The following is a 27,590-nucleotide window of genomic DNA, read 5'->3' on the forward strand; positions in this document are numbered from 1 at the left end:
GTCTGACTTCAGTCAGAGCACCTAATCTGCATGCCTGTTCAGGGGCTGTGGCTAAACGTATTCGAGACACAGGATCAGCAGGAGTGTCAGGCAACTGCCATTATTTTAAAAGGAAAAATCCATATCCTTCTCAGTTTAGGTTCCTTTTAAAGGGACTCAGAGCTCAATGAATCAAAAAGTTTTATACATACCTGGGGCTTCCTCCAGCCCCATACGCACGGATTGCTCCCACGCTGCCGTCCACCGCTGCCTGCAGCTACGAGAACCGGGCCCCCGCACTTCCGTCAGTCGGAGCCAGTCTACGCAGGATAAGTGCGCTCTTTGCATATCTCTCCAGCAGCCGTGGCCTAATTAGTGGCCGAGAGCTGTTGGCAAGCTGTGGCTATACAGACGGAGGCTTCTGAAGTGCTTCAGCAAAATTCGAAAACATGACTGCAACTGCACTGCTGAAGAGGGGGAGCAGAGGGTCACCTGTGCTAGAATTACAGCCAATCAGGTAAGGGAGACCCCTCCCAATCCTGCATCATTAAAAGGAACCCTATGGCCTCAAGTCACTAAGATTTATCAAACACTTTATCAAACGTTTGATAATTTACCTCATGGGTAAAATCTAATTTTGAGTTCACGAAGGTGTTCTATATCTATCAAATGTTTTATTGATAAAATGTTCAATAAATCTATAACAGCTTAGTGAATTCAAAATTAGATTTTACACATGAGGTAAATTATCAAACATTTGATAAAGTGTTTGATAAAGCTGAATTGAGGCCATGTGTGAGACATACAGAGGCTGCCGTATTTATTTACATTCAAAAAATTAGTTGTCCTGCAGCCCTGCTGACCTGAAACAAGCATGCAGCTAATCTTGTTAAATTTGTCATAGACATCTAATCTGCATGCTTGTTCAGGATCTATGGCTAGAAGTATTAGAGGCAGAGGATCAGCAGGTCAGCCAGGCAGTGTGCAATATTTAAAAGGAAATAAACATGTCAGCCTCCATATCCTTCTCACCTCGGGTTCAGAGCCTAGCATGGTAGATTTGTGAGAGGGCCCCGACTACTAGCCTTCCCTTTCACCAATAAAGGGGCCCTTCCTTCAGATCTGGTGTTGTTGTAGCAGCTACAACAACACCAGATCTGAAGGAAGGGCCCCCAAATCTGACCATGATAATGTTCACGCCTGTAACAGAGGTAGCTACAATGTAGCTACCTCTGTTACAGGCGTGAACATTATCATGGTCAGACTTGTTTTAGGTCCCTTGTGAGATGGGCCCTCAGGCTATGAGGGTCACCAGGGGAGGCAAGGAAAGGGGTGTGAACATTGGGAGCCCCAATAAAGTTTTTCTGGGCCCCCCATGATTTGTAGTTAAGCCCCTGGATGCCCTATAAATATAGGCCAGGTTATGATGGGACAGAGTTCCTGGCATGCAGCCTTCGGCAAGCAGTCACTTTCTGTAAGGGGGGGGAGTGCCGCAGCAGTTGTATTATCACTTGGCTGGGATGATCTGCTCTGAATAAATAAGGAAGTCTGGGATTGTTTTAGCTGAGCTCACACTATCTGTTCATCACTGGGACTGTTTACACAGTGTGTGAAGTGCCTGATCCTGCTGATGATACTTCCTTTATTTAGCATTACAGGGTTTACAAGCAGGGGGAGCACTTCCCCTTTCCCAAGTACATTTGCCTTTTTTTTTATAAGCAGTATCCTAGTTACACATGATACAAAAGCTTACTACCGGTATGGCTTCAAATGACTAATCATTGCCAGGTGCTTTAATGCAGAAAACAACTGATTTTACCAAACATTTTGTGAAATGTCAATTCACTAAACCTACAGGTGAAACTCACCAAATTAGAATATTGTGCAAAAGTCCATTTATTTCAGTAAGTCAACTTAAAAGGTGAAATAACTTATGAAATAGACTCATTACATGCAAAGCGAGAAATCTCAAGCCTTTATATGTTCTAATGATGATGATTATGGCTTACAGCTTATGAGAACCCCAAAATCAGAATCTCAGACCATTAGAATATTGTGAAAAGGTTCAATATTCTAGGTTCAATGTGTCAGACTCTAATCAGCTAATTCATCCAAAACACCTGCAAAGGGTTCCTGTTTCATATGTTAGTTTCACCTTTTAGGTTGAATTACTGAAATGGACCTTCTCATGATATTCTAATTTTTCGAGTTTCACCTGTATAACTGCATGGAAAAATGAAATGACTGACTAGTGAGGTAAACGCCTCATAAATGTCTTATCACCAAGAGCAAAAAAAAAGTGAGGTATTTGGTATCTCCAGCCGGGAGCTGTCGGGAACTAACAAACAGCCATTTGTGAGGTAATAGAAGGCAGGAGGAGCAGAGAAAAGGTGAAAACTAGATAAACTAGGCAGGAAAATAAAGTTAATTTCATATTATTTAGTACGGTAATTAAAAATGGTTAGTAAGATACTAATGGTTTTGAGCTGATACATATGTTAATAAAGTTAATTTCATGCAGCTTGGACATGCACTTTACTTGTCAGTGCAGTAGAGTCTCTGTTATCCGGCACTGATGAGGATCGGCTGATGTGTGGGCTTTCTGGTTGTTTAACCACTTCAGCCTTCAGTGTTTTTTCACCTTATGCATCTATATCTTGTTTTTTCTGCCACCAATCAGGCATTCTTTGGGTGTGACATTTTGCTAAGAAATATTTTATTCGGTACTTATCCGTTAGCCGGGCGCATCCTCTAGGTGGCGACAAAACTCCACCAGAGTTACATCTTTCCCTACTATCCATGTCGGCCTGGAGGGGGAATAGTAATTAGCGCCACCTGCCGGATGCGCCCGGCTAACGGATAAGTACCTTTTATTCTAAATTATCAAGAGAAAAATGGAAAAAAATCATGATTTGTCAGTTTTTGGCCATTATAGCTTTAAAGAGACTTTGAAGCGAGTCTAAATTATCTTTATTAACTTATATTTATTTGAGTAACCATAATCCCTGCCAAACCGCTGCTATCCCACGGCAAAATGAGAGGTTTATACCCTCCAAATCCCATCTGCAAAATCCACGACTTTCTTGGTCATGGATTTTGCTGCTCGTGGAGACAGAGCTATGAGCTGCAGCTCTGCCTCCATGAGTGTCACTCTGCTGGCGGATATCCACCTCTCCCCACCCCTCTCAGTGAAAAAAGACTGAGAGGGGCGGGGAGAGGCGGTGATGAGTGGGGAGTGACGAGCCAAAGTGCAGAGCTACAGCCATAAGCTCTGCCCCAAGCAGGAAGTGCTCCCCGGACACAGGAGAGGGGATTTGGGGGGTATAAACCATACCAAAGGTGCATTTTTTTCAGTTTTGCATCCATCACTATTTACAAGCTTATAATTTAAAAAAATATTAGTAACTTAACCTCTTGACATACATATTAAAAAAGTTCAGACCCTTAGGTAACTATGTTTTTTTATTGTAATTTTTTTAATTAAAAATTTAATTTAAATATTTTTGGGTGTGTGGGAGGTAAACCGTTAATTTTAAATGTAAAAATGTCTATTCATTTTAATAAAAATGTATGTAGATGTAGTTTTACTAATTTTTTTTGGCTTCCTGTAAGCGTTCTTACAGGAAGTGAAGAGGGGATGTGTAACAGAACAATCGCGGCTTCTCCATAGCCAGCGATCATTCTAAGGGACTTAGATCCATGAATGGGAACTGCTTTTTCATTCATTGACCTCTGGGCTAATGGGCAGCCCGCGCACCCCGGCGGTGTCGGCCCTGCGAACCCCAGTGGCTCGGTTTTCTCATGGACGTAGCTCCTACGTCCAGAATGCATATTTGGACGTAGGAGCTACGTCCTGAAGGCTAAAGTGGTTAAAGTCTAGTTAATACAGCAATATACTCCACTCTATGTGCATGCCACTCTGTATAAAATGTTAAAATACAGTAATTGAAAGTATATAAACCTTGGAACCCAGTCTTTAAGGGGCAGCTATCAATAAGCAAGTGTTCCAAAACTACAATGTACAAGTTATGTCTAAGTTTTTTTAATAGCTGTGTAAGCAGGTTCCTTTTTTTTATGTTAAAAATGTGGTTTGTGTAGAATAGATTTTAGCTGCATCCATTAGCAGAGGTTTTTTTTTTTAATTTGAAATGTAACATCACAGCCACTGCTGGTCTCTGCATCTCTCTAAAACACAGAATGCAGTATTTTACCAACCCTTTATTTTTTTTTTTTACTGAACATGTCTCAGTGAATTGAAGCTGTAGTGTTGTGTGTTGATGTACAGTCTTGTAACAAGTGTCTAATGTTGGGCAGGGGCCAATTACATCATATGACCAGTGTCCCAAGAACAATTATGGCTTCTACTGTAACAAGAAGACCAGCTGCAAGAGCTGCGCCATGGACCAGAACTGCCAGTGGGAACCTCGGAACCAGGAATGTATAGGATTGCCAGGTAATTTATCACCTGCTTACCATATTGGGTGGCAATGCTCAGAACTCATGGAGAAGCATGTGATCAGTTTGATCAGCTGATAGATTTGTAAGGTTTTGATTTGCTGGTCACGATCATGCATTAAACCAGGAAGTCATCACAGTAAATCAGAACCTCACAAGCATCTGAAGCTCTTATTTTATCTCCTTCAGAAAACATCTGTGGTGCCAACTGGCAACTGGTAGAGAGCTCATGCCTGAAGATTGCCATCACCCAGGAGAACTACGACAACTCCAAGCTGGCCTGCCGCACCCAGAATGCCATGCTGGCATCCCTCACCACCCAGAAGAAAGTAGAATTTGTGGTGAAACAGCTGCAAAGCATGCAGGTAATTTCTTATGCCAACTAATAAGGGCTGGTTCACGTGGGCTTCTGCGGAACGGCTATCGGCGGCACGTTTAGCTGATGCTACATGTTTTTCTGCTGCTGAGCAGAAAAGCGTTCGGATTGGTTTCCGTTGTTTCGCTGTTGCGTCTTGTTTTGAGCTCTTAGGGGACAAAGGAACCGTGCTAACACTGCATACTATACACAGCATCCATGAGAAGTTGACTGCATCTGCAGTCACTGTCGTTTAAAAAACTGCTCCTGTTAATTTGAATAGAATGGTGGTCGATTGCAAGAGTTATTTACCTAAAGAGAGGGAAGCCTCAGGATTCTGTTGAGGCTTCCCTCCCAGCTCCGATGGCCCTCCTTACACTCAGTGCATCCTCCCTCCACATGGAAGCTGTGCTCTTCTCCTGTTACAAGTGCGGCCGTGCAGTAGCCGCTCATGAGTAGTAGCACAGAGTGGCTCCGGCTATGAGCTGCTCCGGCATGCTTGCACGGCCACTGATGGAAGAGGAGGTGCACGGCCCAGATATGATTAGCGACAATGCCTTGTCGCCAGTCTTCCGGGGTCTGCGCTCAGTGAGGGGGGACATCAGAGCACTGAGAAAAGTCTCAATAGGATCCTGAGGCTACCCTCTCTTTAGGTAAGTATCTCATTTAGTACCCGAGCTTCGGCTTCAGTACACTTTAAACAGTGCTTTTGTCGCCCTCTGACAAAAAGCACTTTCACCGTTCTGTGAACCAGCTCCATGTCACCACATCCGTTCAGCAAAATACACACTGATAAGCTGGGATGCAAGTTAGTCACATTGGTTGTTGGGGGAGAATGAGGGACAATTGCCTGGTATAGCACAAGTGAGGGGAAAAGCAGACGATGTAAAGTGATGTAGTTATTTACAGTCAAAAACTTGTTGTGCTTTAACTGGCTACGTAGACACAATCAGAAACACTTTGCTTCTCTTAAAGGGGAACTGAAGAGAGAGGTATATGGAGGCTGTCATGTTTATTTCCTTTTAATCAATACCAGTTGCCTGGCAGCCCTGCTGGTCTATTTCTCTGCAGTAGTATCTGATTAAAACCAGAAACAAGCATGCAGCTAGTCTTGTCAGATCAGACTTATAAGTCTGAACCACTGAAACACCTGATCTGCTACATGCTTGTTCAGGGGCTATGGCTAATAGTATTAGAGGCAGAGGATCAGCAGGGCTGCCAGGCAACTGGTATTGTCTAAAAGGAAATAAACATGACAGCCTCCATATACCTCTCTTCAGTTCCCCTTTAACTTATCAAGTTATAAGGGGGTAAACCTGAGCACACTGGCACACATTTTAATGTTTCAGCCGAACTCCTGTGTTACCTTCTTTGTCCCATCCTCATCCTCTCCTTCCCTTTTCCTTGCCGCCCCACCTCTCTCTCAGCCTCTCCCTCTCTTCTATTTCCTCATCCTCACCCTTTTCCATTTCAACATCCTCTCCCTCTCTTCCATTTCCTTATTCTCTCCGTCTTCCATTTCATCATCCTCTCTCTTTTCAATTTCCTCATCCTCTCTTTCACTTCCATTTCCTTATCCTCTCCCTCTTCCATTTCCTCTTCCCATCCCTCTTGCTTCCATTTCCCCTTCCTCTCCTTGCTTTTCTCTTCCTTTCCCTCTTCTCCTCCCCATCTTTTTATCTCATCTTTCCCTCCCTCCTTCCTTTTGATCTTCTATCCCCCTTTTCCATTTCCTTTACCCCTCTTCCTCTCTCCCTCTTCCGTTCCCTCTACCCCTCCATGCCTGTACTTTGTCCCCTTTGCATGTTGTGGGGGATTACAGTAGTGACGGTACTTGGCATACTTCATGAAAGAACGTTATAGCCAGGCGTATTTTCCAGTGTTTATGTGCTGACATATTTTTCAATACTTTACCGTATAGAAAATTTTGGCTGTAGCTAAAACAGAAATACTATTGCGCTTACTGAACTCAGTACAGTCACAGGACACATGTAAATATCACAAAAGTAAAATATGCACATGAATGAGGATCCCCTTTGTATGTTCTGCTTTTAAGGGGCCCGTCGATTGGTCGATTTCAGCGATCGATCGATTCTATAGAATCTATCAATCAGAAATGGATTCTTTAAAATCTATTGATCGATTTGTTGCCGATTTCGATCGATTTCTATGTAATTGATCTATCTGACAGGATGGAAAATCTAGGTCCATCTGATGCTGGCAGCAGATCGATGGCCCATAGAGTTCCATTGGATCCAATGGTCCAATAATGCATTTAGATAGATTTCCAATAGATTTCATTTTGAAATCTATTGGAAATCTGTTCCTAGCGTGTGGCACACATCAGATAGATTCCTGTCAGATTGGACTTGACAGGCATCTGCCACAAATCTATCTGATGGTTGAATCTGCTGCAAATCTATAAGTGTATGGCCACCTTTATGAGCGTTTCCCCTTTGATTACAGCCAAAGCCGGAGCTCACCCCCTGGGTGGGGCTCAGGAAGATCAATGTGTCGTACTGGTGCTGGGAGGACATGTCACCCTTTGCCAACACTACCCTGCAGTGGCAGGCCGGGGAGCCCAGTGACGCCGGCTTCTGTGGGTATCTGGCCGAACCGTCCACCACGGGCCTGAAAGCAGCGACCTGCATCCATCCCATCAATGGCAGCGTCTGTGAGAAGCCAGGTGAGGACATGGAGGTCCATCTGCATCTCCATCTCTGCTGGAATCTGTAAACTGCTATGCAGGGGTGCTAATAGAGAAAGGATCACTTCGGTACATTCTGTTCACCTCAAATGAGTTCAGATCCGGTTCTTCAGGACTCAAAATATACTTTTTTTTTATCATAACTCGAGAAATAATGGCTATAGTAAAATATAGCATCACACTCCTTGCATCTTAAAAAGATTGGCCAGTGTCCAGCTATAATTTTTTCCATTGTCCATAGCCATGCAGTCTGTGAGACTGGAGCACTGAAGCCTCCATGTTTAAAAAGGAACCCAAGCTAAGAGACATGTGGAGGCTGCCATATTTATTTTTAAACAATTCCAGTTGCCTGGCATCCTTCTGGCCATTCTGTCATCAGTAGTGTCTGAGTCACACACCTGAAACAAGCATGCAGCCAATCCAGTCAGATTTTTTTTGAAACATCTGATCTGCATGCTTGTTAAGGTCTATGGCTAGAAGTATTAGGCTCTATTCACACCTGCGTCTTCAAAACGTTTTGCAGGAGTGATTTCCGCGATTTGATGCGGAAAAATCACTGAACAGTGCGTCAATTTTGTGGCGATCGCGTTTAGCGATTCTATAGCACTGAAACGCGATCGCCGGGAAATCGCCTGAAAATGGTACAGACTACGCGTTTGCATTTGGCATTTTTGCCTGTTTTTGGGCGATTAGCGCAAATCGCCCAAGTAAGAACGGGCCCATAGGGTTTCATTACGCTATCGCTTTTAAAAAGTGCTAGCGTTTGAGTGTTTTGCCGAAATCGCGGCAAAACGCTCTAGTGTGAATGGGGCCTAAGAGACAGAGGATCAGCAGGACAGCCAGGCAATCTGCATTGTTTAACAGGCAATAAATATGTCATCCTCCATATGTCTCTGTCCTCGGGTTCCCTTTAAGAGACGCTTGTTTGCAGTTTCCAGTAACAGGAAGAATGTTGGGCTCAGTTGATGTCTCAGTAGTGACTGCCTCCCCTAAATAAAAACACTACATGCAGTAACAGATGTAGCTAAGCACTTTGCCTCCTTAGTTGGTTCTGGTAAAAAGAAGTTGGCCATTTAGACAGACTATTTGTTACTCCAAATAAATCTGACAAGGGCTTGTCAGATGGAAAATTCGGGTCACTCCTCTTCAGGACAGCCGCGCTCTTCAGCAGGACAGCGCAGTGTGCGCCTTAAGCCAGAGACGCTCGTGGGGCTTCGTGCTACTGTGGAGGCGCGGTTGTGCTGGTGCATGAAAATAAATGTGGCCCAGATCTTCTGTAGGGTCCCAGCAAGCAGCAGGAGGGACACGGTATGCCTCTATAGCGAGGGTCAGGAACCTTTTTGGCTGAGAGCCATAAGCACCACATATTTTAAAATGTAATTCTGTGAGAGCCATACAATACGTTTCAAACTGGGAGAGTGCGCATGCGCAGCAAAGAGCTGTCCCTGTTGTCATGGTGATGTGTATACAGTTGATCCACTGGGCAGTGGAAGGTCAGACGTCTTCAGCTTCTCTTGGGTTTCAGCAACATCAGCAATTTCCCTGAGAGCCAGACAGGAGAAATACCGACTAACAGCTTGTACAATTAGTTAGCTGACTTGGGGGTTGATTCACTTTGTGGGACCAGATCCCCACACTTTTTGCCCAATAGGCTGCCTGTCAAGTGACAGACATTCTATTGGGCAATCACAGTGCAGGGATCTCGTCCTAAAAGTCACTGTACCTGACAGGATCCAGAGTGGGACAATTGCAGCAGCTGTTCGTTTTGGAGTAGCGTGAGTAAGTTAGCAGTACATGCTACAGCAGTAGCGTACCTACTTTGAAAATGTTATTTGCGCTGCTTGAGCAGTGTAGCTTAGTGAATCAACTCTTAACTGTGAGCCAGATGTAGCCATCAAAAGCCACATCTGGCTCCCCAGCCATAGGTTCCCTGCCCCTGATCTAGAGTATCCAGAGGCTTTCCTGTTCTTCGGTTGGTTTGTGTTTCCTTACCCGAGGCTCCTCACTCTGTTAGCAATTTGTCTAACAATGTCAGCAGTTTTTGGTGGGAAGCCATACTTAGCCTATGACCTATGTGGCAGATTCTATGAGAGCCTTGTTTTTGTAGGGCGTGTAGGAGAGGCTGTAAATTATATTTCATTTCACTCTGGGTTGAGTTTGTATATTTTAGTGTTAGTCTCATTAAATGACACTTTTTTGTTTGTTTTGCTTTTCAGCTAATCACAGCGCCAAGCAGTGCCGCACCCCTTGTGCCTCCAGGGGGCAGTGCTCAGAGTGCACCAGCGCCAGTTCCGAGTGCATGTGGTGCAGTAACATGAAGCAGTGTGTGGACTCGAACGCTTACGTGGCTTCCTTCCCCTATGGACAGTGTATGGAGTGGTACACAATGAGCAACTGCCCACGTATGTATATCCATTTCCAGGTGTAACAGCAACAGGTCTGTCTTCCTTAATGCAGGTCTCATGTTGCTGCAGAGCCATGAATGAAGGTTTTTTGGGGTTTTTGTGGCCCCTTTTCACATGATGTGTGATCTTTGGTTACAGCAATATGATAAATGTATCAGCCATGAGTCCTCCTTCACAAGCTCCAGAGCCATTAGGACTGCTTAGCTTGGCTCATGTATGGACTGTTGTTTCAGACTTAAAGGACAGCTGAAGCAAGAAGAATATGGAGGCTGCCATATTTATTTTCTGTTGAGCAATGCCAGTTGCCTGGCAGCCCTGCTGATCTATTTGGCTGCAGTTGTGTCTGAATAACACCAGAACCAAGCATGCAGCTAATCTTGTCAGATCTGACAATAATGTCAGAAGCACCTGATATGCTGCATGCTTGTTCAGGGTCTATGGCTAGAAGTATTAGAGGCAGAGGATCAGCAGGAGAGCCAGGCAACTGGTATTGCTTAAAAGGAGAAATAAATATGGCAGCCTCCATATCCCTCTCACTACTGTTGTCCTTTTAAAGAGAGACTGAAGCGAGTTAAAATCCATGTTTTTAACTTTTATTTATGTAAAGCACTATTGTGCTAAAACACCGCATCCTGCAGCAAAACGAGGGGTTTATACCCCCCAAATCCCCTGGGCTAATTGCGGGGAGCACTTCCTGATTGAGGCAGAGCTTATGGCTGTAGCTCTGCCTCCTCCACAGTCAATCCCCGCTGATTGCCGCCTCTCCCCGCCCCTCTCAAGGGGTGGGGGAGAGGCGGAAATTTGCGGTGCATTGACGTGAATGGAGGCAGAGCTGCAGCTCAAAGCTTTGCCTCCCTGGGCAGCAAAATCCACCACCAAGAAAGCTGTGGATTTTTGCACTGCGATTAGGAGGGTATAAACACTTCGTTTTGCAGCGGGATGCAACGATTTAGCACCAGCTATAGTGCTTATCATACATAAAAGTTAAAAACATGGATTTTAACTCGCTTCAGAGTCTCTTTAGGGACTATCATCACAAAAATTAGTAAAATTTAAAATACATGTATATTAATTGTACATTTATCCCAGAGTTAAATGCACTATACATCTCTTTTTTTTTCCCCTATAGTTGCTAGTAAAAATCTGACAGATTTTCGGACTAGCCTATATCCTTAGGCGGATTTTCAGTATTTTATTTCTTTGTAAAAGCACTCCCTGGAAAGGACATTTATAATGGTGCTGGAAAGCCAGTTTCCCCTGCACACACTATTCTGGCAGTTAGGATGTGCTATTGTCAATGGTGCTGGAAAGCCAGTTTCCCTGCACACACTATTCTGGCAGTTAGGGTGTGCTATTGTCACTGGTGCTGGAAAGCCAGTTTCCCCTGCACACACTATTCTGGCAGTTAGGATGTGCTATTGGCAATGCCAGTTTCCCCTGCACACACTATTCTGGCAGTTAGGATGTGCTATTGGCAATGGTGCTGGAAAGCCAGTTTCCCCTGCACACACTATTCTGGCAGTTAGGATGTGCTATTGGCAATGGTGCTGGAAAGCCAGTTTCCCCTGCACACACTATTCTGGCAGTTAGGATGTGCTATTGGCAATGGTGCTGGAAAGCCAGTTTCCCCTGCACACACTATTCTGGCAGTTAGGATGTGCTATTGGCAATGGTGCTGGAAAGCCAGTTTCCCCTGCACACACTATTCTGGCAGTTAGGATGTGCTATTGGCAATGGTGCTGGAAAGCCAGTTTCCCCTGCACACACTATTCTGGCAGTTAGGATGTGCTATTGGCAATGGTGCTGGAAAGCCAGTTTCCCCTGCACACACTATTCTGGCAGTTAGGATGTGCTATTGGCAATGGTGCTGGAAAGCCAGTTTCCCCTGCACACACTATTCTGGCAGTTAGGATGTGCTATTGGCAATGGTGCTGGAAAGCCAGTTTCCCCTGCACACACTATTCTGGCAGTTAGGATGTGCTATTGGCAATGGTGCTGGAAAGCCAGTTTCCCTGCACACACTATTCTGGCACTTAGGATGTGCTATTGGCAATGGTGCTGGAAAGCCAGTTTCCCCTGCACACACTATTCTGGCAGTTAGGATGTGCTATTGGCAATGGTGCTGGAAAGCCAGTTTCCCCTGCACACACTATTCTGGCAGTTAGGATGTGCTATTGGCAATGGTGCTGGAAAGCCAGTTTCCCTGCACACACTATTCTGGCAGTTAGGGTGTGCTATTGTCAATGGTGCTGGAAAGCCAGTTTCCCTGCACACACTATTCTGGCAGTTAGGGTGTGCTATTGTCAATGGTGCTGGAAAGCCAGTTTCCCTGCACACACTATTCTGGCAGTTAGGATGTGCTATTGTCAATGGTGCTGGAAAGCCAGTTTCCCCTGCACACACTATTCTGGCAGTTAGGATGTGCTATTGGCAATGGTGCTGGAAAGCCAGTTTCCCTGCACACACTATTCTGGCAGTTAGGGTGTGCTATTGTCACTGGTGCTGGAAAGCCAGTTTCCCCTGCACACACTATTCTGGCAGTTAGGATGTGCTATTGGCAATGGTGCTGGAAAGCCAGTTTCCCCTGCACACACTATTCTGGCAGTTAGGATGTGCTATTGGCAATGGTGCTGGAAAGCCAGTTTCCCCTGCACACACTATTCTGGCAGTTAGGATGTGCTATTGGCAATGGTGCTGGGAAGCCAGTTTCCCCTGCACACACTATTCTGGCAGTTAGGATGTGCTATTGGCAATGGTGCTGGAAAGCCAGTTTCCCCTGCACACACTATTCTGGCAGTTAGGATGTGCTATTGGCAATGGTGCTGGAAAGCCAGTTTCCCTGCACACACTATTCTGGCAGTTAGGATGTGCTATTGGCAATGGTGCTGGAAAGCCAGTTTCCCCTGCACACACTATTCTGGCAGTTAGGATGTGCTATTGGCAATAGTGCTGGAAAGCCAGTTTCCCCTGCACACACTATTCTGGCAGTTAGGATGTGCTATTGGCAATGGTGCTGGAAAGCCAGTTTCCCCTGCACACACTATTCTGGCAGTTAGGGTGTGCTATTGTCACTAGTGCTGGAAAGCCAGTTTCCCCTGCACACACTATTCTGGCAGTTAGGATGTGCTATTGGCAATGGTGCTGGAAAGCCAGTTTCCCCTGCACACACTATTCTGGCAGTTAGGGTGTGCTATTGTCACTAGTGCTGGAAAGCCAGTTTCCCCTGCACACACTATTCTGGCAGTTAGGGTGTGCTATTGGCAATGGTGCTGGAAAGCCAGTTTCCCTGCACACACTATTCTGGCAGTTAGGATGTGCTATTGGCAATGGTGCTGGAAAGCCAGTTTCCCCTGCACACACTATTCTGGCAGTTAGGATGTGCTATTGGCAATGGTGCTGGAAAGCCAGTTTCCCCTGCACACACTATTCTGGCAGTTAGGATGTGCTATTGGCAATGGTGCTGGAAAGCCAGTTTCCCCTGCACACACTATTCTGGCAGTTAGGATGTGCTATTGTCAATGGGGCTGGAAAGCCAGTTTCCCTGCACACACTATTCTGGCAGTTAGGGTGTGCTATTGTCACTGGTGCTGGAAAGCCAGTTTCCCCTGCACACACTATTCTGGCAGTTAGGATGTGCTATTGGCAATGGTGCTGGAAAGCCAGTTTCCCCTGCACACACTATTCTGGCAGTTAGGATGTGCTATTGGCAATGGTGCTGGAAAGCCAGTTTCCCCTGCACACACTATTCTGGCAGTTAGGATGTGCTATTGGCAATGGTGCTGGAAAGCCAGTTTCCCCTGCACACACTATTCTGGCAGTTAGGATGTGCTATTGGCAATGGTGCTGGAAAGCCAGTTTCCCCTGCACACACTATTCTGGCAGTTAGGATGTGCTATTGGCAATGGTGCTGGAAAGCCAGTTTCCCCTGCACACACTATTCTAGCAGTTAGGATGTGCTATTGGCAATGGTGCTGGAAAGCCAGTTTCCCCTGCACACACTATTCTGGCAGTTAGGATGTGCTATTGGCAATAGTGCTGGAAAGCCAGTTTCCCCTGCACACACTATTCTGGCAGTTAGGATGTGCTATTGGCAATGGTGCTGGAAAGCCAGTTTCCCCTGCACACACTATTCTGGCAGTTAGGATGTGCTATTGGCAATGGTGCTGGAAAGCCAGTTTCCCCTGCACACACTATTCTGGCAGTTAGGATGTGCTATTGGCAATGGTGCTGGAAAGCCAGTTTCCCCTGCACACACTATTCTGGCAGTTAGGATGTGCTATTGTCACTGGTGCTGGAAAGCCAGTTTCCCCTGCACACACTATTCTGGCAGTTAGGATGTGCTATTGGCAATGGTGCTGGAAAGCCAGTTTCCCCTGCACACACTATTCTGGCAGTTAGGATGTGCTATTGTCACTGGTGCTGGAAAGCCAGTTTCCCCTGCACACACTATTCTGGCAGTTAGGATGTGCTATTGTCAATGGTGCTGGAAAGCCAGTTTCCCCTGCACACACTATTCTGGCAGTTAGGATGTGCTATTGGCAATGGTGCTGGAAAGCCAGTTTCCCCTGCACACACTATTCTGGCAGTTAGGATGTGCTATTGTCAATGGTGCTGGAAAGCCAGTTTCCCTGCACACACTATTCTGGCAGTTAGGGTGTGCTATTGTCACTGGTGCTGGAAAGCCAGTTTCCCCTGCACACACTATTCTGGCAGTTAGGATGTGCTATTGGCAATGGTGCTGGAAAGCCAGTTTCCCCTGCACACACTATTCTGGCAGTTAGGATGTGCTATTGTCAATGGTGCTGGAAAGCCAGTTTCCCTGCACACACTATTCTGGTAGTTAGGGTGTGCTATTGTCACTGGTGCTGGAAAGCCAGTTTCCCCTGCACACACTATTCTGGCAGTTAGGATGTGCTATTGGCAATGGTGCTGGAAAGCCAGTTTCCCCTGCACACACTATTCTGGCAGTTAGGATGTGCTATTGGCAATGGTGCTGGAAAGCCAGTTTCCCCTGCACACACTATTCTGGCAGTTAGGGTGTGCTATTGGCAATGGTGCTGGAAAGCCAGTTTCCCCTGCACACACTATTCTGGCAGTTAGGATGTGCTATTGTCAATGGGGCTGGAAAGCCAGTTTCCCCTGCACACACTATTCTGGCAGTTAGGATGTGCTATTGGCAATGGTGCTGGAAAGCCAGTTTCCCCTGCACACACTATTCTGGCAGTTAGGATGTGCTATTGGCAATGGTGCTGGAAAGCCAGTTTCCCCTGCACACACTATTCTGGCAGTTAGGATGTGCTATTGGCAATGGTGCTGGAAAGCCAGTTTCCCTGCACACACTATTCTGGCAGTTAGGGTGTGCTATTGTCACTGGTGCTGGAAAGCCAGTTTCCCCTGCACACACTATTCTGGCAGTTAGGATGTGCTATTGGCAATGGTGCTGGAAAGCCAGTTTCCCCTGCACACACTATTCTGGCAGTTAGGATGTGCTATTGGCAATGGTGCTGGAAAGCCAGTTTCCCTGCACACACTATTCTGGCTGTTAGGGTGTGCTATTGTCAATGGTGCTGGAAAGCCAGTTTCCCTGCACACACTATTCTGGCAGTTAGGGTGTGCTATTGTCACTGGTGCTGGAAAGCCAGTTTCCCCTGCACACACTATTCTGGCAGTTAGGATGTGCTATTGTCAATGGTGCTGGAAAGCCAGTTTCCCCTGCACACACTATTCTGGCTTTTAGGGTGTGCTATTGTCAATGGTGCTGGAAACCCAGTTTCCCTGCACACACTATTCTGGCAGTTAGGGTGTGCTATTGTCACTGGTGCTGGAAAGCCAGTTTCCCCTGCACACACTATTCTGGCAGTTAGGATGTGCTATTGGCAATGGTGCTGGAAAGCCAGTTTCCCCTGCACACACTATTCTGGCAGTTAGGATGTGCTATTGGCAATGGTGCTGGAAAGCCAGTTTCCCCTGCACACACTATTCTGGCAGTTAGGATGTGCTATTGGCAATGGTGCTGGAAAGCCAGTTTCCCCTGCACACACTATTCTGGCAGTTAGGATGTGCTATTGGCAATGGTGCTGGAAAGCCAGTTTCCCCTGCACACACTATTCTGGCAGTTAGGATGTGCTATTGGCAATGGTGCTGGAAAGCCAGTTTCCCTGCACACACTATTCTGGCAGTTAGAATGTGCTATTGTCAATGGTGCTGGAAAGCCACCATTTTGTACTAGTGTTCATATTTGATGTATATCATTGTCTGTATCATTATGTATCCCTTGTTTGTTTTCTTACATTGTACAGCGCCACAGAATACGTTGGCGCTTTATAAATAAATAATAATAATTGTCAACCAAGGGAGTGCTTTTGAATATAAAGGAATTCCTGAGAATCCCCTATAAGGAGATGGATTAGTCCAAAAGCGTTCAGATCTGTCACATTTCTGCTGCCTCCTGTAGCTGACAGGAACGTAGGAAAATATTAATTTATGCTGCATTTTACTCTGAGAACAATGTACACCTAATATGTGTGCATTTTACATGTCTGTGGGTACCAGTCTGCCAGTGTAATGATGACCATACACGTAACGATTTTTCCCGATCGCTCTAATTAGCCAGAATTCGGTGCTGCAATTTTGGGAAGGGGGACGCACACTGATGGCAGTGGAGCTTACACTCACCTGTTCACCGGCATGCTTCCCGTGTCTTCTCTCCATAGCCAGCAGCATTTCTTCCTGTCGCTTCTCTCCCAGGGCACCTGTGTCTCGTAAGGACCGCTAGAGGCCTCTAGTGGTCACATACAGTATGTGCCAGTGGGCCTTCAGTGTTCGGACTTTCTTATCACAAGACACAGGTGCCCCAGGAGAGAAGAGACAGGGAGGAGCACCAGCAGCTATTGTAAGAAATTTGAAATCTACTGAAAATCTATGTACAGTGAGTGGAAGGGTTCAATCTCTATCATATCAGATTTGATTTAAGAGGGATCTTCCTGGGGCCATCTATTTAGTGTATGGCCAACTTAACCGTACTGTAGCTAATAAGAAAACTGAATTACACGCACAAAAGCAGAAGGTCAACAGCGTGTAAAGACGATCTTTTGCGGTCCCGGACAACCGCTGATGCACATGCCGCCTTGCTTCCTGGTGTCTCCTACAACTGCCGGTCATGTGATGCGCAGCTCCGCCCTACGCATTTAGTCATAGTATGACTCATCAAGGGAGTGCAATTCAGTTTTCTTACTTTTTTAATAAATTATTTTACACTACATGGAGATTTTTAAGCCTAGAAACCCATGAGGTGACGAAGCGACCAGTGAATGTGCCTACCCCCTATGCGATATATCTGTACCTCCGGATTGAAGGGAGGCTTGTTAAGTGAGTGCGGACGCTCTAGAGGGGAGTGTGTCACTGCACTAGGTGTTGGGTTGTGTCGCACTGAGTTGCATTGGAGAGGAGGTGACGGTTACTGAGTTAATAATTGGATTACGCTATGTGCCTTCCCTTTTCTCTTACATGACATGTTAACTGGATTCCATGAAGTCATCTGGTCTCCTGGAATTGAACTATACGGACACAGTTTGACTGGTGACAGTTGAACTGAACATTATGGCTATCTCAGTTTATGAGCGCAGTTAATTTCTTTATGATGCACCGTGCATGTGCCAGAAATTATTCTTCTGCTCTCAGTTGATAATGCATCAGCTTTTTGAGTTTTTCTATTTTAGTAGAGATAGTGAGCTGACCAGACACAGATTTCATGCTACTTACAGAGGGGACACGGCACTCCCTGTGCGACAGAGGCAATAAACAGCTGGTACTCCGGCCTACAGAAAGCAGCATTGTTGGTAGTTTGTGTGACGGACGCAGGAAGTCTGGGAATAAGGAAATCCTTTGATAACCGTCACATAGACGTCAGCAGATAATTGCAGTTAATCAATGAAATTGAGACTTGCGGTAGATTGTATTAAGGGTTATCTCCCTGATGTAAGTTGTTTTCTCGGTGTAACGATTTGAACAGTATTAGATCACATTGCAGCAGAAATCTAATACAGTATATCACTCCACTGCTGGCATTGTACAGCTCAAAGCAGATTAAAGGGCATCTATTGTGAATAACTTTTTTTTTTTTTTTTTTTAATCCTACATAATAAATTGCAAGTGTCTCTGCGTCCCTTGTCCCTGTGTCAGTGCTTTTAGGTTGACTAGTACTGTATATTGGGGCACAGATCACCGCCAGTACTAGTAGCATGTTCTTTGCACACACAGCTCTCTCTGCCTAGAAATCAATCAGTTCAGAGGTTTGCTTTAAAGCATGTGTGTGTGTTGCTGTCACTTACAGTAGGTAGTAGAAATCTGACAGAAGCGACAGGTTTTGGGTTAGTTCATCTCTTCATGGGGGATTCTCAGCAAGGCTTTTATTCTTTATAAAGGTATTCCCTAAAAGGGATTTAAACAATGATGCTGGCCAGCTTCCCTGCTCCCTACACACTTTTTTGACAGTTGGACAGAGCAACTGCCATTCACTAAGTGCTTTTGAAAATAAGTAAATCCCTGAGAATCCCCTATGAAGAGATGGACTAGTCCAAAACCTGTCACTTTTGTTAGATTTCTACTACCTACTGTAAGTGACCGCAACATAGGAGAAAAGTAATTTATGGCTCATTTTACTCTGGAAAAAACAAACTTCTTATTTGTACGTTTGCACATATTTGAAATTTTAAATGTTTTCGCTATAGTGCCTCTTTAAAGCACATCATTTTACAAATAAAGGGTAATACATCAAGGAGCCACACCCGACCAGTCTTAAGTTGCTAGATATGGCATCCTCCATATACCTCTCACTTCAGGTTCCCTTTAAGGCAGAGGCAGTTGAGCAGAGTTACAGAATGTTGTATGCTTACTTCTTGTGCTCCTCTCCATCCTCCTGTGATGCTTATCCTTCTCTTCCCCAGCTGAGAACTGTTCGGGGTATCGGACGTGTGCACAGTGCCTGGAGCAGCCCGGGTGTGGCTGGTGTACAGATCCCAGCAATACAGGCAAAGGACAATGTATGGAGGCTTCATATAGAGGACCGATGAAACTGCCCACTCCACCGCCCACCACCAAATCCAGCTACTCCGAACCAGTCCTGGATGTCAGCATGTGCCCTGCAGAAAATCATTACAACTGGTCCTTCATCATGTGCCCAGGTATCACTGTACATAACTGACCCATATTCTCACATTTGCCACCAGTTTGCCCTACTGTTCCATTTGCCTACATACATTGTACTGTCATCTTATGTGTGAAGTGTAGTGAGGGTATCTTTGATGTGCACCTTTCTCTAAGACACACGTTTGGAACTCCAGGCCTGGAGGGCCACATCCATGCCAGTGTTTAGGATGGGCTGAGAAAGAGAGGAATGTGTTCTACCTGATGGACTTCACCTTTCCTGATTCAGTCCCATCAATTTATTTGAGCTGTATACAAAATGTGTGAGGATCTCGGCCCTCGTAGGACCGGTTTGACACACCTGCTCTAAGCGCACAAGAAGAACACGTTTACATTAAAAAATATCCTTTAATTTCAAAGATCTTCGCTGATGCTAGATACCAAAGTCTAACATCATGTGACAGTAGTAGTTTTGGGCCACCCCGAGCTGCTTTGGTATTCTGTAGTACTGGTCCAATCCCCTATCCCATAGAGCCATATCAATCCCTGCAATGCACTGAGGAGAACCAACAGTTTGAAACAGGCTGTCTGCATGTTGGGTTGATGTGGCTCTGGAAATTTTATAACCTGCAGGTGTGCTATACAACAACGGTTATGGATGTAAGCCGTGGTTCAGGGGTATAAAGAGATCATTTGCATGTTTAGTGGTGATGCATTTTGGGTAACTGCAGTCACTCACTTAGAGAAACAGTGACTACAAATTCAACTTCATCCTAATCCGTAGCTGATACCCCCTTTCTCATGAGAAATCTTCCTTTTCACAAACGGATCATCAGGGTGCTCTGTATGGCTGATATTGTGGTGAAACCCCTTCTACAGTGGGATGTCAGGACCATGGCCCTGACAGTTTCCGGTCTGTGAACCCTGTTGCATGGTGGGAAATACCAGCTGTTTACAGCTGGTCCAACTGCCAAAAAAAAAAAGCAAGCAGCATCTCCTTCCATTGACATCACCTGCCAGCAGTTAAAATGTCACCATCTGGTAAATGTCAGAATGTAACTTGGAGAGGAAAGATTTTACAATGGGCAAACACTGACTAAATCATTTATACATAATTATTGTAAAAACAAAGTACTTTTTTTTATTACATTTTCACTGGAGTTCCTCTTTAAAGCTGAATTATCACAAATATCTTTGTTAAGGCCAATTACATTAATTGTTGCTTTTTAGTAGGAGAACTTTTCTTTCTCTTTTAGTCACCTATACTTTCCTAGTAATTTTGGATCACTCCAAGTTGCTTGGTTGCTCTGTGGCAGTAGTAATATCCTTCATCAAGTTGGTCATCAACCCATTTGGGTACAATGTGTATCAGCACACTCCCCAGCTTTAGCTGTAGGTGCAGAAGGAAATTGCAGCGCTTCCAAACAGACGCTGCACCTGAATTGACTACCTGCACAAGTATGCAGAGCTCGACTAACGGGCAGGTTACACACCTTGCATTCAAAACAGGTACAGTAAAGGGGGCCTTAGCTTCAGCATAAGTTGTGCACAAATTATCCCTAATAGACTCTCCTACGGCGGTGACGTGCCCCAACAGGAGAGAAACTAACCACTAATCTAGCAGTGAAACATATCAAAAAGTGAAGCATGTTCAAACAATGAAAATTGTCCAAAAAAGAAAAAAGGGTTAAAACCTCAAACTAATGTAACAGTGAAGCATATTCAACAGTGAACCCTAGCTAGTCTAAAATTAAAATCATAATCCTTACCTGGTGCAGCTAGCCATAAATGGTATACACATTTGTTCAAAAGACAGCAAGCAATGGGCAGCGCTCACAGGCTGCAAGTGAAGTGAAAACTCCAGAGATATGCCCAGCCCCTTGGGGCTAAATACATACCTTGAATACAAGTCAGATGCAAATTATGTGCTAACACTAATCTAAATTCTAAAATTTGAATGCAAGCTGACACCCCTGGAGGCAGCTAGCCTGAAGTATACTTAAATTTTGTACAGCAGAAGGAAATGGCAGCGCTTCCAAACAGCCGCTGCACCTGAATTGACTACCTGCACAGGTATGCAGAGCTCGACTAACGGGCAGGTTACACACCTTGCATTCAAAACAGGTACAGTAAAGGGGGCGCAGTTAGTCAATTCAGGTGCAGCGGCTGTTTGGAAGCGCTGCCATTTCCTTCTGCTGTACAAAATTTAAGTATACTTCAGGCTAGCTGCCTCCAGGGGTGTCAGCTTGCATTCAAATTTTAGAATTTAGATTAGTGTTAGCACATAATTTGCATCTGACTTGTATTCAAGGTATGTATTTAGCCCCAAGGGGCTGGGCATATCTCTGGAGTTTTCACTTCACTTGCAGCCTGTGAGCGCTGCCCATTGCTTGCTGTCTTTAGCTGTAGGTGGCCACACACAATACAATAAAAACATTCCCATTTCACAGCAATTGGATGAATAGGATTGAATGCACAGAAAAAAATGGACGATTTCTGTCAGTAAAACATGATGGGGAGTGCTGGGTATTTCTGTACAATCAGTAGATTGAATGGTGTAGGATAGATTGTCAATCTCTTGATTTATAGACCCGAGAAACGAGTATTTCACAATTGGGAAAAATGTAAACATTTTGTCAGATTTTGGTTGGATTTTTCAAATGTCACTATCAAGCAGAAAATTAATTGTACTTCTCAAATTGGAAAGAAATAGAAGGATAAAAAATGGTATCATGTGTGGCCACCTTTTGGAGAATGGCTTGAACTGAAATTAGGGTTTCACCACTAATAAAATCCTTATACTGTGTTTAAAGAGAACCTGAGATGGCATTCTAGGCTATATTTATACTAACCTGCAGCCCCATGAGACCCGTGGGCTCCCTTGCCATGCTCTCCGGCCCCTCCATTCTCTACTACAGCAATTCTCTCCAGTAACCCGGTCGGCCGCACATGCTGTCATGCCAGACATGGGAGCGCATATGCTGCCGGGCCTGGCATGCAACGGAGCGCATGCACATGACTGGCCAGATTCCCGGGGAAAACTAGAAAAGAATGGAGGGGCCTGAGAGGACGGCGAAGGAGCCCATGAGCTTCATGGTGCTGGAGGAAGACCCAGGTAAGTATAAATATACGAGAAAATAGTTGCAGCGAGGCTCTGCTCCTTAACCCTTTCGGGACCGGCTGCCTAATCCCCTTAAAGGGAATGTCCAAGCAAAATAAAAAAATTTGTTTCACTTACCTGGGGCTTCTACCAGCCCCATGCAGCCATTCTGTGCCCTCGTAGTCACTCACTGCTGCTCCAGTCCCCCGCTGGCAGCTTGCCGACCTCGGAGGTCGGCGGGACGCATTGCATACATTTTTACGCGTTACTGGTTCAATGCGTACATTTTTACGCATTGAATCAGTAATGCGTAAAATGTATGTGTTAATGTTCCTGCACTAGCGGGAATGCGTAAAAATGTATGCAATGCGTCCCGCCGACCTCCGAGGTCGGCAAGCTGCCAGCGGGGGACTGGAGCAGCAGTGAGTGACTACGAGGGCACAGGATTACTGCATGGGGCTGGTAGAAGCCCCAGGTAAGTGAAACTCATTTTTTTATTTTGCTTGGACATTCCCTTTAAGGACCAGACGATTTTGCATTGGGGGGGGGGTGGGGGGGGGGGTAGTGGCGTGTTTGGGGGGTGGTTTCAGGCAGCCGGATCCCGAGTGTGGCCTACTGAGCATGGTGTCCCCCCTGTTGCCAGATGTCCCCGCTGTAGCCAGCAGCCGTTACCTCCCAAGCTCCAGCGATGAGCCGCTGTGGACCCTTCCGCTCTGGCTGGCATCCCCACTAGTACTGCTGCTCAGTCCCGGGTCGCGGCTTGATGACATCCAGCCGGGACCCGATAGTTATGTCAGAGCGAGCGGGGATGCCGGCCAGAGCGGAGAGGAGCGCCAATCACCGGGGGAACGGCAGGAAGGTGAGTGGATCCTCCTCTTTCCCCCTACTGCCACATCACTAACCGTGATCACTACGATCCGCTGGCAGTCATAGTGATCATGTGATCAGAAGCCATACACGATGGGTCCTGATCACTGAGGGGAGATGTCAGCGGTCATATGACGGCTTAATCTCCCCTCTCGGGTGCACACGATCGCTGTGGAATGCTTCGTTTTCATGGAAGTTGAAACTACGTCCTGTCAGGGAGGCAGCACCACCTGCTGGACGTAGATTCGTACTGCGTCGCCATTAGGTTAAAAACCCTTTATTTCCAGTCGGGTGAACGCAGTGGTACAAAGACAGGGGGGGAGAGTCAAGTGCCTGGCTAAACCTGCTTCTTCAGAGGCAAAATCTAGGTACATCTTGGGGAGCCTTCAAAGGAACCTGTATTTAGAGAAATATGGGGGTGTCATCTTCGTTCCCTCATAAACAATGCCTGTTTCCTGGCTGTCATGCTAAGCTCTTTTTTTGAGTCGCACACCAGCAACAAGCATGCAGCCAGTGGGGTCACAGCATCTGCATGCTCATTCCGGTCCAGTGACTTATACTATAAGAGCCTGAGCACCAGCATACAAGTACGGCAACTGCCATTGCTTACTAAAGCTTGAAGATAGCAGCCTCTGTATTTCTCTCACTTTAGGTTCCCTTTAATGTGGAGAGTTGTTTTTCTGCCTTCCAGTAATAGGAGTTACCGTAGTTTAGAAATGTTGTAATAAATGAGTGTTTGGGTGTGTACCCATGGCAACCAGGTATGTGAATTCATTGGCTGTGTGGGAGATTTACAAATCACATACAAATGTGTGGCCTATGAGGAAGTAATGCAGGGCCTGCGATGTTTACCTGAGATATATTTTGCATGTGGTTTGCATAATGTTTATCTCCTCAGTCATATGCTGGAGCCTCTCCTGCCTGGCATGGATATTAAGCTGCTGTGCTTTGTGTTTCTAGCCTGCCAGTGTAACGGCCACAGCAAGTGCATCAACGAGAGCATCTGTGAGAAGTGCGAGAACCTGACCACAGGGAAGAACTGCGACACCTGCATCTCCGGCTTCTATGGGGACCCCACCAACGGAGGATCCTGTCAGCGTGAGTACTGCAATCTCCTCTGCCTGTTATCACCGTTACTGACTGACTGTATTGCTGAGTGACAAACAGCTGAGGAAGCAGCAGAACATTACAAATAGTGGAGATGGGACACAATAATATTGGGCAGCATGGTGCCATAGTGGTTAGCACTCTCCCTTGCAGCGCTGGGTCCACAGTCTCAAAACCCCAGCCAGGGCACTATATGCAAGGAGTTTCTCCCTGTTTCTGCGTGGGTTTCCCCTGGGCACTTTGGTTTCATCTCACATCCTAAAAACATACAGATAAGTTAATTGGCTTCCCCCTAAATTGGCCCTAGACTATGATACATACACTACACAATACATGCATAGACCTGACTATGGTAGGGATTAGATTGTGAGCTTCTCTGAGGGACATTTACTGACAAGACAATATACTCTGTACAGCGCTGCGGAAGATGTTGGCGCTATGTAAATATTAAATAATAATGTGACATTGGAAGATCAGACGATCGCTTCCCAATCTGACGGTGATAATTTGTCTCTACAAGCATCTCCCAGCATAGTGGGTGCCTATTTTAAGCTTCTCATGCAGCTACCAATTTTGCCAGCCCAATCGAACATTCGAATAGATCATTTTATTGAATTGGATGAAAATCGGTTCTGCAACAAGCATGCCTGATCGACTATTCAACCTATTTCGGCCTGGAGTGGAATCGCCAATCGAGCATGCTTGTTGCAGCACCGATTTTCTTCTGAATCGACCAGACCTGCTGAAAAAGATCTTAATTGTATGCGCTATGGTAACTGAGGTTGCTATCGCAGCAGCCAATGGACACCACCTGCCTGGACGCCCTCCCCTCAGGCCGTGGGGTGTAAAATCTCACCTCTCCTGGTGGTACAACTCCCGGCCTCCTCCGCATGTCCTCACCACGTGGGACGCGTGTAACTTCACACAGACACAGCCGTCACTGGACCGATTCCGCATAGATTTCATGCTGAATTCTCTGGGGAATCGGCCTGCGGTGTATGGGCGGCCAACAGAACTCTCTCCAGTCACAGAGAGATCCGTGTCTTGGTCGATCTGCCCAAACATCGCTAGGTGTATGGGCACCTTTACATTACAGGTAGTGCAAACTGCAGGGTTGTGTTTCCCTGGAAGTCTCATCCTGCATTACCTTCTACCGTTCTTCACAGAGTACCTGGTTAAGGGTGCGTACACACATCCAACTTTGATTGGCCAATTTTACAACTTTCATGAAGCATGAGAGGGCTACTTACAGTCTGTTCATAGCATTCAAAATCTGTTGGCTCTCATACCACATACCTCCTGGTCTAATTGGCTGCAGAAGTGTCTGAATTCCACCAGAAACAAGCATGCAGCTAATATTGTCAGATCTGACAACAATGTCAGAAACACCTGATCTGCTGCATTCAAGGTCTATGGCTAAAAGTATTAGAGGCAGAAGATCAGCAACAGGTATTGCTTAAAAGGAAATGAATATGGCAGCCTATATATCCCTCTCGATACAGTTGTCCTTTAACTTTCTATTTCAAACTTTGGTTCCCCATTGAAAACTTCCTCATTGAAAAGGGGTGAAAGTGTAGAAGGAGAGGGCAGTTGTTTCCCCGACTTTAATTCCATTTGTCTATATGTTCATGGCTCACACTTGTTTGTTACTTCCACAGCCTGTAAATGTAACAACCATGCCTCCATGTGTAACACCAACAGCGGCAAGTGTTTCTGCACAACCAAAGGGATCAAAGGAGACGAGTGCCAGCTGTGAGTATATGGGCCACCCCTCTACAGGAATAGTTCCTGTTGTTTATTTGTTTTTATGAATGTTACCATAGTTACAGTGGAATGTCATAGTTATGTGAGCGTATCCATGTTCTCAGTGTTATGAAGTAAAAATGAGAAATAGGCTCACATGCAGTGCGCTCTCATCCCAGGTACCAAAAGCTCTGGCTACAAAATCAATGCTGCTAGCGGGAGATATGTGTGCTTGCGGCTGTTTTTAACAGCTCAGGACTAATTGATTAACAGCTGGAGGCTTTGATTTGCTAAGCACTGCTTCTACTTTCTGGGTGAGGGAAATTTTGTGGCTTTGATTTGCTAGGCACTGCTTACACTTCCTGGGTGAGGGACATTTGTGTGGCTTTGATTTGCTAGGCACTGCTTACAGTTCCTGGGTGAGGGACATTTGTGTGGCTTTGATTTGCTAGGCACTGCTTACACTTCCTGGGTGAGGGAAATTTGTGTGGCTTTGATTTGCTAGGCACTGTTTATACTTCCTGGGTGAGGGAAATGTGTGTGGCTTTGATTTGCTAGGCACTGCTTATACTTCCTGGGTGAGGGAAATTTGTGTGGCTTTGATTTGCTAGGCACTGCTTACACTTCCTGGGTGAGGGAAATTTGTGTGGCTTTGATTTGCTAGGCACTGTTTATACTTCCTGGGTGAGGGAAATGTGTGTGGCTTTGATTTGCTAGGCACTGCTTATACTTCCTGGGTGAGGGAAATTTGTGTGGCTTTGATTTGCTAGGCACTGCTTATACTTCCTGGGTGAGGGAAATGTGTGTGGCTTTGATTTGCTAGGCACTGCTTATACTTCCTGGGTGAGGGAAATTTGTGTGGCTTTGATTTGCTAGGCGATTTTTTTTACGTGTACAATATATAACCAAGATCACGCTACTGCTTTAGGCAAGTCCTTGCTACCATATACATGGATCAATTGTCCATACAGACTTATCAAGTCCAATATAATTATTCAAGCGATAATAGTGGGCATTTAATATTGCGTGGGTTTCTGTGTGCAAGTCACCTCCACCACACCCTCAAGACTGGGCACTCACCCTGATCCACAGACCCTCAGTTAGATGGGTCTATTGCGCCTTGGGATATTCTCAGGCGATCCCCAGCCTCAAACGATCCACAGCTTGAATAGTATGCAACTTCTTCATAAAGCAAACACCTCAAAATAAAAGCACATGGCCTCTCATAGGGTAAAACCGTTCAGTAATTTAATAAAATGTTAAAATTGCACACTCACATGTCCATAAAGTAATACAGCGCATAGAGTTTTATGAATGGGCTCTCCCCCATGTGGTGTGGCCACCAAGCTGGGCTTAGACTGATATCGAAATCCCGAAATCGTCATCCCCCTCGCCATCTGTGGAAGTAGTCCAGCGTGGTGCACAGACGGCGAGGGGGATTTCAGGATTTCGGTTGATGAGATGCGTCAGGTCCGATTTTGCCGCCGCCGATTCCCTGCTCGTTCCCCACGAGGGGACAATGGCAGGGAATCGAGAGGAAGATAAGCGGCGCGGGGGACGAGGGCGGATCGAATCTGACGCACGGGCGAGCGGGGACGCGGCGGGTAGGCGCGGGGATGCGGAAGAGGTGATACGGCGGCTAATCGAGCCGCCGGATCGCCTTGTGTAGATCCGCCTTGTGTAATTAGCTGGGTAAAGCAGGGGAAATGATCAAAAGATGCAATTCAC

At 45.8% G+C, this 27,590-nt stretch overlaps 1 protein-coding gene across 1 annotated transcript in view; it reads left to right on the forward strand.

Annotated features, from left to right (window-relative positions):
• The window catches only part of ATRN (attractin), a 263,895-nt gene that overhangs the window by 121,664 nt on the left and 114,641 nt on the right, over positions 1-27,590 (forward strand). The window contains exons 14-20 of the mRNA XM_068274687.1: positions 4,294-4,432; positions 4,624-4,799; positions 7,256-7,475; positions 9,713-9,898; positions 18,847-19,083; positions 23,973-24,110; positions 25,778-25,871. Of these exons, the coding sequence (XP_068130788.1) occupies positions 4,294-4,432; positions 4,624-4,799; positions 7,256-7,475; positions 9,713-9,898; positions 18,847-19,083; positions 23,973-24,110; positions 25,778-25,871 (1,190 nt within the window). The remainder of the gene's footprint in view (positions 1-4,293; positions 4,433-4,623; positions 4,800-7,255; positions 7,476-9,712; positions 9,899-18,846; positions 19,084-23,972; positions 24,111-25,777; positions 25,872-27,590) is intronic.

This window comes from Hyperolius riggenbachi, chromosome 1 (assembly GCF_040937935.1).
Source record: "Hyperolius riggenbachi isolate aHypRig1 chromosome 1, aHypRig1.pri, whole genome shotgun sequence".
Classification (NCBI taxonomy): domain Eukaryota; kingdom Metazoa; phylum Chordata; class Amphibia; order Anura; family Hyperoliidae; genus Hyperolius; species Hyperolius riggenbachi.